General features: G+C 46.7%; 1 protein-coding gene across 6 annotated transcripts in view; it reads right to left on the minus strand.

Moving 5' to 3' along the window:
* Wdfy4 (WDFY family member 4) overlaps positions 1-13,600 on the minus strand; it is a 228,631-nt gene that overhangs the window by 124,394 nt on the left and 90,637 nt on the right. For 5 of the 6 annotated variants that reach the window (XM_039095077.1, XM_039095075.1, XM_006252762.4 and 2 more), the window contains exons 26-32: positions 12,723-12,884; positions 12,075-12,166; positions 10,064-10,163; positions 7,534-7,739; positions 6,534-6,703; positions 4,676-4,801; positions 780-944 (exon numbers count right to left, since the gene is read on the minus strand). In XM_039095077.1, coding sequence (XP_038951005.1) covers positions 780-944; positions 4,676-4,801; positions 6,534-6,703; positions 7,534-7,739; positions 10,064-10,163; positions 12,075-12,166; positions 12,723-12,884 — 1,021 coding nt within the window. The remainder of the gene's footprint in view (positions 1-779; positions 945-4,675; positions 4,802-6,533; positions 6,704-7,533; positions 7,740-10,063; positions 10,164-12,074; positions 12,167-12,722; positions 12,885-13,600) is intronic. The other variant, XM_039095074.1, reaches the window with a different exon arrangement.

The raw sequence follows: 13,600 nt of genomic DNA on the forward strand, positions 1-13,600 counted from the left end.
AACATTACAGCTTGCCCTGGGTGTCTGCTTCCTAATCCACCAGGGTGAGAACGGAAGTGTGGATTTCTTCTTCCTGTGTTTGATCCTCTACCCATTTCTCACCTCCTGCTTTCACTCAGTTCCCCGGTGCTCCTGACCCACCTGACCCTACCCCTGGGACTGGTTCTCTGACTCAAACTCACAGTTCTTTCCAAAGCCTGTCTTCTAACTTTCCAGCAATCAAGGTTCAAGACCTCTTCTAGACCTAAGTGAGTCCCTGCATCCTCTCTCTTCTTGGTTCATCCTGCTCTGAGCTTGGCCCTCACAAACCTACTACCCAGAAAAAGAGCAGGATCAAGTTCCAGGGGCCTGAAGACAGAAAAGTTACTGAGAAGAAAAGGTGGAAGGAAAGACAGGGGTACCATCTAGTGTCTGTCCATGGCACAGGTGGCAACAGGCCCCTGGCATGGGATTCTGGTTTCCTAATACGGGGGTGGTATACATTCCACCAAATATATGTTTGAATATCAACTATGATCAAATATTGCATTATTGATATTTCTAACAACTAAATAAATAAACAAACAAACAGAAAGTGGACTCTGGAGCTGACACTGCCCTTGAGCTGCACCTCAGCCAAGAAAAGGGAAATTACCCGTGTTGTTTACTCCATGTTCAGTCAAGTTGCTCAACGGGCATTTTAACTTTGAGAGGCAGGGAGGTGTGAGGTCCTTCACCCGTGAAGGATGCTGGTGTTCACTGCTGATCACCCTGAGGCCTCAGAGCAAAGCCAGTCCTACCTTCTGGGTTTCCACGGAGAAAGTGATGATAGCCATGGTCTGGAGGAAGTCAGGGCTCCTCCATGCTGGATCCTGAGGGTAGGAGCGGTGCACCAGGCCGAGGAACTGAAGAATACTGCTGGGGAGTGTCTGCTCCCAGGTACCGTCTCCTGAACCTGCACGGGGCTGAGGACACACTCTGTGAGACATGGCATGGGGCCCAGCACGCAGCATGACAGAGGGACAGGGAAGGTATCAGAGAGAGATCAATGAGCTAGAATATACGGGGATATCTTCCATAAATTTGATGTAACATGCTTCTGGCAATTACCTGAGACAGCTGGGCGATGGCAGGAGTGGGTCACAAACAGATGCAGACATTTCTAAGAGTTTCACATCTAATCCTTCCCTCACCCCAAACCTTAGGGAATGGGTTCTACATTTACCTGTTTTGCAGTTGGAAACACAGAGGTCTAGAGAGGTTCACCAAAGACTACCCAGCGTGTGAAAGTCAAGGAGAGTGAGCCTGGGAGATCTGTTAGAGTGTGCTGTGTCCTCACACCATCCCTGAGCTAGTGGACTTGGCATACTGGGCTCAGGGAAGAGTGTGCCTGTCAGTACTCAGCCCAGCCTTCCCCAGCCCAGAGCAACTTCCCCACTAGAGACTCCACCCTGACTCACACTGGGGCCTCCAGGAGCCTGTAATGTGCTGTGTGTGCTGTGCTGTGCTGTGCTGTGCTGTGCTGTGCTGTGCTGTGCTGTGCTGTGCTGTGCTGTGCTGTGCTGTGCTGTGCTGTGTGTGCTGTGTGTGCTGTGCTGAGCTGAGCTGATCCCTAGTGCCATGTCTGAGCTTGAGTTTCCTCACACGCTCTGCTCTCTTCCCCTCTGATCCAGGCTACACGACTGAGCCTCCTCCACCCAGTTCCCTTGAGAAACATACTCAGCTGCCCGTTCAGAGGTTGACATGTGCCCCAGCCTCAAGTCTTGCTATTCTGAATAGATGCCTGGAACTTCGAATTAACCAGCCTGAATCTTAGGCTCTTTCCCTGCGTAGCCACACCAACACACAGAATCAACACTCAGCCTATTCCAAGGGACTCGTAGGTAGAAATTACAGTTATCCTTATGATTAAATTCCAGACTGTCACTCTCGTCCCTCTACAAGTTTACCATGTGTAGAATCTTATCTGCTGAAATTGGCACCTTCATAACAGGTATGTTCATTCACTGGATCCATTATTGAGTCCTCTGAATATTTTACAATTTTAAGTTTTAAATGAGCTTACATGTCATCTTTTGCTTTAATTGATAACATATTGGTTAGGTAGACAGCAGGCTTCTTATACTGTCAACAGAAAATATACATCTTAGATATCCCAAAAATTAATTGCATATTAGCCCTCTGGTAGAATGAATATATTTTTTAAAATAAAGAATGTAAATAAATATATATTTACATATGCATATGCACACACATATATGTACATATAGACGCTCAGCCACAGGGACATTGAGAGTATGAACCAAGAGATCTTTAAAAATGTAACTATAGAAATTCTGGGAAATAACAAAATTGAAAGATGCCAAGTATTACAGTCTTAGAAAGTGACATAAATAAGTCAGGATACTCATCAATATATCCAAGATAGCATTCTTAAAATAAATCCACCAGCCTTCAGGTTCTTTAAAAAAATAGAAAAACTGGGGGAAAGAAAGCAGGAATCTCAAAGCTGAAAGTGAGAAGGTGGAAACTGTCGCCCAGAACACGAGTTAGAAGACCCCTGCTGTCACTTGGAGCTGTCATGTCCCTCAGGGGCCCATGTGTTAGCGTTGCCCTGTCAATGGTGTTGGAAACTGTACAAGCCTGGGACAAAAACAGAAAGTCTTGAGTCATTGAGTGCCCAAAGGGTACTGCAGAATTTCAGGTTCTTCTCTGTTTTCTGAGGTCAAGATTCATGGAGAAAACCTGGGCCCAGGAAACTTGCATTTAAATAATATAAGAATTAGTAAATTTAACATTCTTTTTTTTTTTCATTCTTTTTTTTTTTCCCGGAGCTGGGGACCGAACCCAGGGCCTTGCGCTTGCTAGGCAAGCGCTCTACCACTGAGCTAAATCCCCAACCCCTGTTCTTTTTAATATAAAGGAGGACCTGTGTTTTATTTTAAAACTAGCACGATACCAATATCAAACCTCATGATAATACAGTGGAAAGCAATCCCAGCCCAATAGCCTTTATAAATGTTCATATAAACATAATAAACAGAAATTTGTTAACAGAGCATGGAAGTGTACTGAAAGTAGGAATTCAAGAATTGAAGGAGATCTTTACAAGAATGCAAAAAATCCTGTTGATGGAGTCTTATCACGTGAAACTGATTGAAAGACCCAGACACGTGATCACTTAACACGGCCAGGACACAGCACGCACATGCACACATATACACCTATTAAAGTAAATGATTGTTTAAGTAAAATCAAAAAGCAGGGTCTGTGCCTTCGCAACACAGCTACATCTGCATGCAGGCGAGGAGAGACCGGTAAAAGCTAAAACAATGTGGGTTTGATCTAACGGTAAAGAACTCATCTGTGGGACCGTTTTCTGTGTTGCCATGTTGCTGAGGTTCTGAGAATGGGCTGAGCATGTCTACGAGTGCTAAGGCGCCCAGCAGACGGTGGGTGCGAGTGCATGGCTGGGGGGGTGTATTTAAAGTCTACTAAAATGTTTCTGAGAAGTGCTTTCAGACAAAAGTGCAGGCGGTGTGCTTTAAATGCCAATGCACACCACAGACTTTGCACCCAAGGGGTCACCAAGCTAGAGAGCAAAGACGTGCACTGCAGATGCTTTGTAAAAATGAATGAACCAAGCAACACCAGATGTGTCTATTACAGGTATGCTGATCTCATATATACACGAGTCTTACTTTTTTCTACTTTATTGACATAGAAAATATAAGTCCACAAAAATAATGGGGAAATAAAAGAAAAACTGTTTTTGAGACAACATCGTCTATAAGGACAGGGTATGGTTTCCTAAAGTGCCTGCTGGTTATCCCCACTTTAGCTCACAGTGGCTGTACCAGAAGCTGGGGTGGGGTGTCAGGAGATTAGGTTTGGGCTTCTATTTTTTTGCACGTGAGAAGACAACAGCATTTCCTTGTGGAAGCAAGGCTCCCATTAGGCTTGGATCTGCAGAATGAAATTGACTTTCTCAACCTCTTACCCCTGCTGACCTGTTCCCAGACCAAATACCTTCACCTGTTATGGCTGCCACGATGTTTAACTTAATCCCTTCTGCCCACTCCTCATGGGCCTTGGACATCAAAATCAAGCAGCTCTTGCACCAAATGGCTCTGTACCAGGCTACCCATTTTTTCTGAGACAGGTATCTACCTCACAAGTATCTCTTGGGCAAGGCCATCGGTCCTGATGTGGATGAACCTCTTAAAAAGATAGCCATCTTTGTCTCCTCGGAAATGTCCCCAATACCAAAAGGAAAACCAAATACCAAAAAACCAACACAACCAAAGAAGTAGGAAGTAGATGTCTCATGGTGACAGTGCACAAATCTCCTTGGGAACCTTCAGGTCCCCCGTGGTGGCATTTGTGTCTTATAAGAAGGGACATAGAGACCCAAGGTAGCACAGCTGCTCAATGTCATCGTGGGGTCCCCTTCACCACACTATGAGACAGCAGCAGGCTCTCACCCATGCCAGGCAGATGCTGGAACCATGCTCCTGGACTTCCCACCCTTCGGAACCGTAAGCCTCTCACTTCCTTGTAAATTACATAGTCATGGGCATTTTTCTATATAACAGAGAATGGATGGATATGAGAACTTTACTAGGAAACAAGCTGACCCTTCCAAACTCCTTCCCATTGGAACCTTCTGGTGTACTGTATGGGTAACAGGTCTCACCTGGCTCATGATGGCTTTTAGCATCCCCAGGAGAAGCAGGGCGCCTTCTATGCACAGCCCGGCCTGGAGGACTTCTTGCTGGTAATGTTTCTGGAGAAGCCACTGAATCATCAAATCCAAGCTCTCCTTATGGAAAAAGAAGAACCATAAGGAGATCTGCCCACAGAGGCTAGCTTTCAAGGTGTTTCACATTTCCCAGGGTTCTCCAGTAGGAAAAACAAGAGGACAGAAACCGAATGGGTCATTGGCCCTTATGAAACCTTCCAGCCCCACATGCATTAGAAGCACATGGAGTTCTTTGGGTAGAGCAGGGGAGCAGCGTTTGTCTGGCATGCACAAGGCACTGGGCTCTAATCTCAATGGTATTCAGTGTCCCAACCTAGTTCGGTGGGTGTGGACAATGAATTTAAAGGACACAGGAAGGATTCCAAGGTGCAGGGAAAGGGCAGAGGAGTTGTGTGTAGAACCAGGAGGCCTGACACTGCCCTTTTAATAGCTCAGAGCTGCTACTCGGCACGCCATTGAGCCTCTTGGTGGTTCAATTTCCTTCTCTATGAAACAGAAACTCACATTGTCTACTCCCACGGGATTGTTTAAATATCAAGTAAAATGGAATATGTAAAGTGTTTCTCACAGGTCTTAGACTCTTAGATGTTTGTTTACCCATCACACAGTGAGAAATAAAAACGCCAACTCTCACTGAACTTAACACAGCATAGTCAGAACCTTGGGCTGAAGCGATCTACATACTACTTGCGTCTATCGGAATGTTTGGCAAATCCATAAAACATGAGAGTATGCAGTGGGCTGAATGTTTTAGCCATGCTTCTTTTTTTCTATCCTAGCTCCATTAAAAACAACTCAACTAAACGCTAAGAAATTATTTCCAGTTCTGCTGGTACCTGGGAAGATGAGTCAAGGGTCAGGTCTGTCTCCCATTTGCTCAGTGTTTGAAGAGGTGGCCACCTGCAGGTGCCAATGCTATGTGAGGTAAAATGAGGCCCAGTGGAGGAAATTATCTAGGGCTGTGAGCAGGAAGTAGCAGGTGATGGTGAGAGAAAGGAATAGGGGCACATGAGACACATGACAGGCCAGCACACAGCAGCTGTCTTCTCGTGGGCATAACTCAGAAGTTACAGTAGGAAGATCCGGTAAGGTGAAGCCAGCTAGAAAGGCTAGTCAAGTAATCAAACTGAAGGAGTCCTGAAGCTAGCTGGGATCTGCATCTGACTTGGTAGGCATAAAAGCCCAGGAAGTCTTGAAGCAAGTGTAAGAGTTGGGGGGACAGTGACAGGTGGGAGGTGACTGTGGGCTCTTCTGTGGGGGGAGATTTATCAAAGAAGTTCATAAGAGTGAGAAATGGGGCAGGGGTAGGCCAAAAGTATTAATTAAGGAGCAGCTCCTGGTCTCAGGGACGTGGTTGGACCTGCCTGTGGTCTGCAAAGGAAGGGTCAGTGAGAATCGGGAAACTAAAGGGAAAGAGACACTCGGAATTAAAGAAAATTCTCTCTTGGTGACAATGGATTGGGAATCACCCTTGATGAGTAGTGCTGAGGCCTAAGGTGCAGCACTGGGGCGAAGCCAGCCTTAGCATGCTGTGATATCACTAACCAGAAAGATATAGATTCGATTGACCTCATCAGATATTCTAAAAGAGCGGGCAGGAGTTAAGGAAGTCATTAGTGCTAATAGGAGGGATTTAGAAGCCAGCTGGGGTACAGGGTGTAAGGGAATGAAGCAGGTCAGACATGGTTCTGGTTGGAGCGGAGGGATAGAGAATCTTAGGGAACAGCTATAATCATATGGAATTAGAAAGCAAAGTGCGCCTCTCCTCCCCAGGGGTGCACCCTGAACATACTCTGGGCCCGTCGGTCAACTCTGTAAGTGGCATCTGGAGGAAGAAGGCAGACACGATGAGGTAGACTTCCGGAATGAGAACATGGTAGCCCAGAAAGTCATTCAAGACCCGGAACCCGGGAAGCAGGCAGGGGCTCTGGTCAGGAACTGCAGGGTGGTTCTTCAGGTTGTCTGTTAGGTACAAAAGGCACAAAAGCCAGGTAAGAAGAGTTACTGATGCCAAGCCAAGATGCTGACCATACCACAGAAACTGGACGAAACGTGTTTCATATACAAGAGCACATGAAAGTTCCCTGCGATCATTCCTGGCCAGTTCTGAACGTGCTCATCCATTCATTGATCCATCTACCCATTCATCTATCCATTCATTCACTCATTCCTATATTTATTCATTCATTCATCAAAAACAGATACTAAATGCCAACCATGCAGAAAGCACCAAGGCAATCCTGCATTGGACAGAGGATCTAGCACACTTAAAGAGAAGTACAGATTCCAGGCCCACAGGAAGCACACAATATAGTGGGAAGGGCAGACATAAGGCTATTCACACAAATCAACATGTGCTTATGAATCGTGATGGGCATTAGAGAGATGCCATATAGGAGCAGAGAGATGTTGCTCAATCTCCCAATTCAGCTCTCCCCCACCACCGCCCCCTGCCTCTTGTCCTAGGGAAAGTAGCATTGAGCTGGGACATGAAAGATGAATTTACGTCCACTAGAAGAGGCTTCCAAGGAGAAGAAGAATCAATGTACAAGGGGCCCAGTGTGTAAACAGACAAGGAGAGTTGAGGGCTGGAAGGTGGCCCACAGAAGCTAATGAGCGTGAGGCACTGGGATTCAGCAAAGGGAATCTAAGGAGACAAGGGCTGCTCTGGGTGCAGACCTGGAGGACAGGGTTACCAAGATCCCAAGTGGGCAGGGTGTGAGTAGGGCTTGACTTTCACTCACACCCAGGACGAAAGAGTAACGGTTTCTTGGGGACAGCCACACACTCACCCATCATAATGTCCACCCCCTCCAGGCAGCTCTCTACCCAGCATCCTGCAGACAGGCCATCTCTAAATCGCCCACAGAGGGAAGGGCTTGACAGAAAATACAGCAGCAGCTTCAACGCCAGTGTGGTGGTGCTGGGATGCAGGTGACCCTGTAGGAGCAGCAGGAACCAGTCGGGCCCCAGGCTCAGAAACACCTGCTCCTTTAACCTAGAGGGGCAAGATATACAAGCAGTCATCTCTCAGCCCACGAGGAAGAAGCGTGCCTAGAAGACAAGTGTCGTTTCACAAGTTGCCGCAGAAAGGGAGTGAGGCAGCGCTTGGCCACTGTCCATGAACTGTGATTATATTTTGAAGGAATACAGTAAAAGTCTTGCAAGATCGTTGCACAGTGGATGGGTCTGTCCATTAACAGTGCTCTGTAAGCCGGGAGAGCTTCTAGGGCAACTGGGAACAACGTCCACGCATGGGGATGTGAGCGCTCCTTGTAGTCCTACTCACTACTGTGCATGCTTGCCCATCTCGCTTCATTACCATAGGCAGAGTGATCTCAAACATGCATCTATTCACCCCTGTCTTCAAAGTATCTCGTCAAAACTAATCTAACTGGAAACGTCCAAGGGTTAGCTGTGATGAACGGTCACTCAAACACGGACGTTAAAATGCTGAGTTTAGATCTGTTAGAGGGAACTGAGAGGCAGTGTGGTCAGAAGCCTGTCTAGGAAGGACAATGGAGAGAGTAAAATCTCTGGCCACTTAAGAGTCATAGAGAGAGCTATCTAAGCAGGGCAGGTTCTCAGCATCAGCTGCCTCACTGGGGTTGGCTGGCTGCGGGCTGCTGAAACGAGCCAATACTGAACTAGAAATGAAGAGACTGCCTCCCTTTTAGTATTGTCTTTGGTGCTCATGAACTGAGTGGCTTTGACAGGACTCTTAATGTGCTCCACCATTTACATCGTTTAACTCAATGATAATAGGGATGGAAGTGATGAAGGCGATGGGGGTGATGCTGATGGTGGTGGTGGTGATGATGCTGATGTTGGGGTGGTGAGAACTATGATGATGGTAGCCATCCTACTCATGGGGGTGAAAGCGATCTGATGGTGGTGATAACGATGACGAGAATTCGCTTATAGACTCCATGGTGTCCCAGGTATCTCGGGGTCATCGGTCAATCATTTTATCCTCATCCAAGCCCACCAGGAAAACTGCCATTCTCAGTTTCACACTGAGCAGAAAGAGGCATACAAAACTCACAGGGCCTTTTAGGGGGCCTTAGGGAAAGAGGCGAAACTCCGATCCTACGTTGAGATTGAAGAGTTCAAATGTGTGAGAGCCACCCTTGGGTCTCCTCCAAAGAGAAAAAAAGGGAAAGAGCTGGGCTCACTCACCACTAAGGCATCTTCCAGTTTGTATTTTGATTCTAGGAATGCAAAGACTCATAGGCTGACACGAGTGTTTCTGGCGTGTGTGCATTGTGTGCGTGCACTGTATGTGTGTGGTATATCCATAAGTGTGCACACATGAGTGCAAGCTAGAACTAATGATAGGTGTCTTGCTCTATCACTCTCTGGCTTATTTCTGGTAATAGGGTCTCTCACTGAACCTGGAGATCACAGTTCAGCTAGACTAACTGGCTAGTGATCTCCTGACATCTATTTAGCCTCCACCACCCTCCCAAACATTAGGGTCACAGATAGACATCACATCCAACTTTTACATGAGTGCCAAGGATCCAAACTCAGGACCCCACGCTCGCAAAGCAAGTGCTTTGCCAACCAAGCCAGCTCTCCAGCATCAACTGGGAAGTCATTACCTACTAGCTGCAGTTCCTTTGCTGGGGAGTATCTCTCTGCCCTGTCACCAAATATGCCCACATACTGACTCATAAACTCAAAGACAGAGCAAAGCCATGGGACCACTGGCTAAGGGCTGCATCCTCCAAGCCAGAAACAGTGTCTGGTGTACAGTAGGTGCTCAAGGAATAGTTGTTAACTGAATGGCTCCAGAGTCTTGGGCAGGCAGCAGGAAAAGTAATGGAATCAGCTTTGTGATTAAGCATGACTCTGAAGGTTAATTGAAGGCAGACACTCCTTTTAATCCAAGTTGGAAGAACTAGCTTAAGCACTCAGTGAACAGCAGAAGCGTTTGGCAAGCCTTTTCTATGATCGATGTAATGTAGGCTAACCATTTCTCCGTTCTGTTGTCTGCCAGGAGTAAGACATCAAAGAAAGCAGTTGTCACTGCTGCCAGAACAAAAGCCATTACAGGATACGATGGTGACAAAAAGAATTTCAAATGATCTCGAATCTGTTTGTAGTTCTCTGTGCCCATTGGCCATTTGCATCAGAATTTACCTCAGGGCAAGGTCCAGCTTATGGAGTGGAGAGAATATTATTTCCGTCCTGGCCACTACAGAACACACTGCAGCAAACAGACTCAAGGATGCTAAACTTTTCATTAAGAAAAGGTTTTAATGCCCCGCCCTGTGTAAGGCAACTCCAAGCCAACTCTCCCTTCCTGGATCTACTCACTCAGAGGACAGATGAAGTTGGGGGGCAGTTATTACACCAAACAGCATCTCCAGCAACTGGTTTCTAAGCCAGATTGCCTTTCCAGATGTTTGGCTTCCAGCTACAGAAAAAAAGAAAGAACGAAATTGAGATTTGAGAGAAAGCGGATGTAAAGAGACATAATATTTGCTACAGAATGCAATCGTATTCATCAAATACTTAGTTTATTTGGGAATTGGGCCACAGATCCTGGCACTGAATTCTAGACTTCTGTGCAACACTTTTAAAAGAGCTTCGGGATACTGCTGAGTTTTCCTTTACTTGGGGTAGCTTCAGTGTTTACTTTTTGGGGAAAACAAACTTTAAAATGATAAGGTCAAAACTATCTTTCAACAAGCAGCAGCTTGACTCTTGAGGCATCAGGAAAGCGCTAAAGGACACACTAGCAACGTTTCACAGAGATTTACATTGGAGACCGATGACAGGCATGGTGATGCCCACCTTTGATCTCAGCACTCGGGAGGCATAAGCAGTCGATTTCTGTGACTTCATGGCTAGCCTGGTCTACATAGGGAGTTCCAGACCAATCAGGGCTGCATAGCAAGACCCTGGCTCAAAAAATAAGGAGGTGGGGGTACAAGTTTGACCATGAAATCCATGTGAGAAGGAGGTCTGGCCAACTGTGACCTTTGACCCCCTGCCCATCCACTCATTCTCTGTCTGTTGTTTTGTGACCAATTCAAAGAACACACACCTCACGGCGGAAGCTTGGAGAAAGAGTTCCATTTTTCTCTATTTGATTCTGGCCCCAATCACCCATTAAGGTTCTAATCTCACTGACCTTTCAGTTCTGTCCTCTGAGACGAAGGAATATCAATTTCCATTTCTGAGGCTCTGCCTGAGAGGAGGGGGTGTTAAGCATTGCTGTCCCAGAGACAGTTTTGTGATGGCGAGACTGTTTTACTTCTGCTCTGTCCCATGCAGGAGACACTAGCCTCATGTGGTGGCCAGATTTAGATATGACCAATGTGAAGATCCAAAATTAAAATTCATAACTCTTTAAACTTCGTTGTATTATTGTGTGTGTAGTGTATATGAACGGACAACCTCAAATGTGTTCATGCGTTCATGCACTTATGTTTACATGTGGTAGAAGACAGAGGTCCATGTCAGAATGTCTGTTGCTCTCCACATTACGTATTGAGACAGAGTCTCTCACTAAATCCGGAGGTCACTATTTTGCTACACTAGTTGACCAGAGAACCCTACAGATAAGTGGTCCCTGCATCTGCAGCTCTAGGGTCACGGACACGAGCTAGTGTGTCTGGCTTTCCATATTGGTGTTGGGGATCCAAGCTTAGGTCCTTGCTTATGTGGCAACGCACTTTACCAACTGAGCCATCTCTCTCCAGCCTCCAATTAGTTAAATTTTACATTCAAATGGCCCCATCTTGGGCAACACAGACCCAAAAGTGGTTGTAGTTACTACCCCATGCCCTCCTAGTAAGGGAGACTGAGACAGGGGAGCTCAAAGACACATCACAAACTCTACATTGTGAGAAGCCCTTGGAATTCAGAAATAAGGCCTAGTGGGACTGGAAATGACTAGTCTATTAGAGAAGGCAGAGAATTCGGTGGGCAGGGTGCCATTCCTGGAGAGATAACGTGTTCCTGTCACGCACAGAAGCTGAGCAATCTGTAACACTTCAGAGTGTTAGCTTGAGGCTATTGATACTGGCAACAGTTAAGGGTTCGACTAGGAAAGGTCAGGACTAGCATGTAGAGGCTGCCTATCCTGGGAGCCTTAGAAGCCATTGCAGGTTTTGAAGCAGGAATATATGGTTCCATGTATTGTGTAATGTGAACTGGTAAATATAGCTTCCTCAGCCACTGTTAGGCCATCACAGCTGTGGGTGTCTCCTTTCTTTCCCACAGCTCATTTCCGTGCAAAGAGGTCCCCAATATGTGTTTTTAGATGCCTTGAAAGTCATCCCGACTCTCCAATCTGATGTCTGAAAAAGGGGGTTCTCACCAGGTGCAGAGGGGTCCTGGACTCCATCCAGGCAGATCTGCCTCTCGTTCACCGATGACGGCTTGAGGGTGTATATGACAAACAGCCCAACCCTGCATACAGCAAGATGAGAAGGGTGTGCTTAAGCAGTGGTCTCCATTGTGCCTGCTGGGCTTGCGCTAAGTGTTTTCTAAGTGATCCACTCAAGTGGGGCTTCTAGCGAAAATCTGAGGGAAATGGGATTTGGCGGTGATCAGCATGAGGCTTCTAGAGACTTTCAAATCTATCAAGATTTAGCAAAGAAATTAACTCTGGTTCTTCCAGATCAATATTTCAGATAGGAGTGAAGAAGAAAGGGACCGGCTGACCACCCTGAGGGAAATCTTCAGGGCGGAGGCAAAGGGCTATTGCTGCTAGCGTGGCTATGAGAGGGGATGTTCTTGAGTTCTTAAACATGGAACATGTGTCCAAGAACCAAAGGCTGCAATATCTACCATCTTCTACCTGAATCAAGTAAATTCACTCTTGTCCTGACACTCATCCCTGACCAAAAAAGTTCTACAAAGTTCTAAATTATGTTAAGTACCAAGGGTTGGGGGACATACTCCCTTGCAAAATAGTTGTCGGCTCCTCTACCTGTACCGCCCCCCTGGGGAGCCTGTTGAGTACCTGAGTAAGTCTTGGATGTTGAAGTGGCCCTTCAGCTGACAGCCCAGGATGGCAATGATGGTGGAGACCTTGGACAGAGCCAGACTCGGCTCGTTGAAGAGAAATATGAGCTTAGGCACCAACTGTGCCTGGTGGGCTCTTTCCGCATTCCTGGGTCCTTCTCTGGCGAGCCCAGGAGAGAGACAGTAAAAGCTTTTACCGGAATGAACCAAATCTGCTGTGTTTCTGCTAAAAAGGCTTTCCAAGCTAGGCTTGTTTCACGGCCCCCTGACACCAGTGGTCTCCTGGCAACTTGTCAAGATGCCATCAGACCCCCATCAGGTATGTGTCTGCCAAGTGTCAGAGTAGCTGGAGCATGCGCAGCGTGTCCCTTCCAATCCCCGGAAACCAACTTTAGAGACAAACCCAATTACTGACTTTAATTCTGAGCCTCAGGGAGAACTAATGCTAGCCTCAGAAAACCCAGAACAAAAGACAGCAGACACACGTGTGACCCAAGAGTACTCCCAAACAAGCAGCCAAAGTGACTCAGACCCACTGCGCCCGTCTGCCTGTGCGATCTTCCTGCTCACCCCAAACCACAAAGTGGATGAGCGCTCAGGAGAGAGGCTGAGGAGAGAAAAAGAGTGAATTCAAGAACCCACACCCCCTCCCCAGGATAATCACAGTCTTACTTCCAGTAAGCTCAACTCCTCCGAAGAGAAGAGCCACAAGGGTAATGTCTGTTGCTTTAGACAACAGGTACGGAAAGTGGAGCCTGTCAGAAGGAGGGTAGGTGGGTATGGCTGGGATAACTCCTTTGAAACTTTCTTGTTGACATTAGCATCTTCAGTTCTGCAAAGTTCCACACCCCGTATGCTAATGGGACAGACCCAAGA

The sequence above is a fragment of the Rattus norvegicus genome, chromosome 16 (genome assembly GCF_036323735.1).
Source record: "Rattus norvegicus strain BN/NHsdMcwi chromosome 16, GRCr8, whole genome shotgun sequence".
Classification (NCBI taxonomy): domain Eukaryota; kingdom Metazoa; phylum Chordata; class Mammalia; order Rodentia; family Muridae; genus Rattus; species Rattus norvegicus.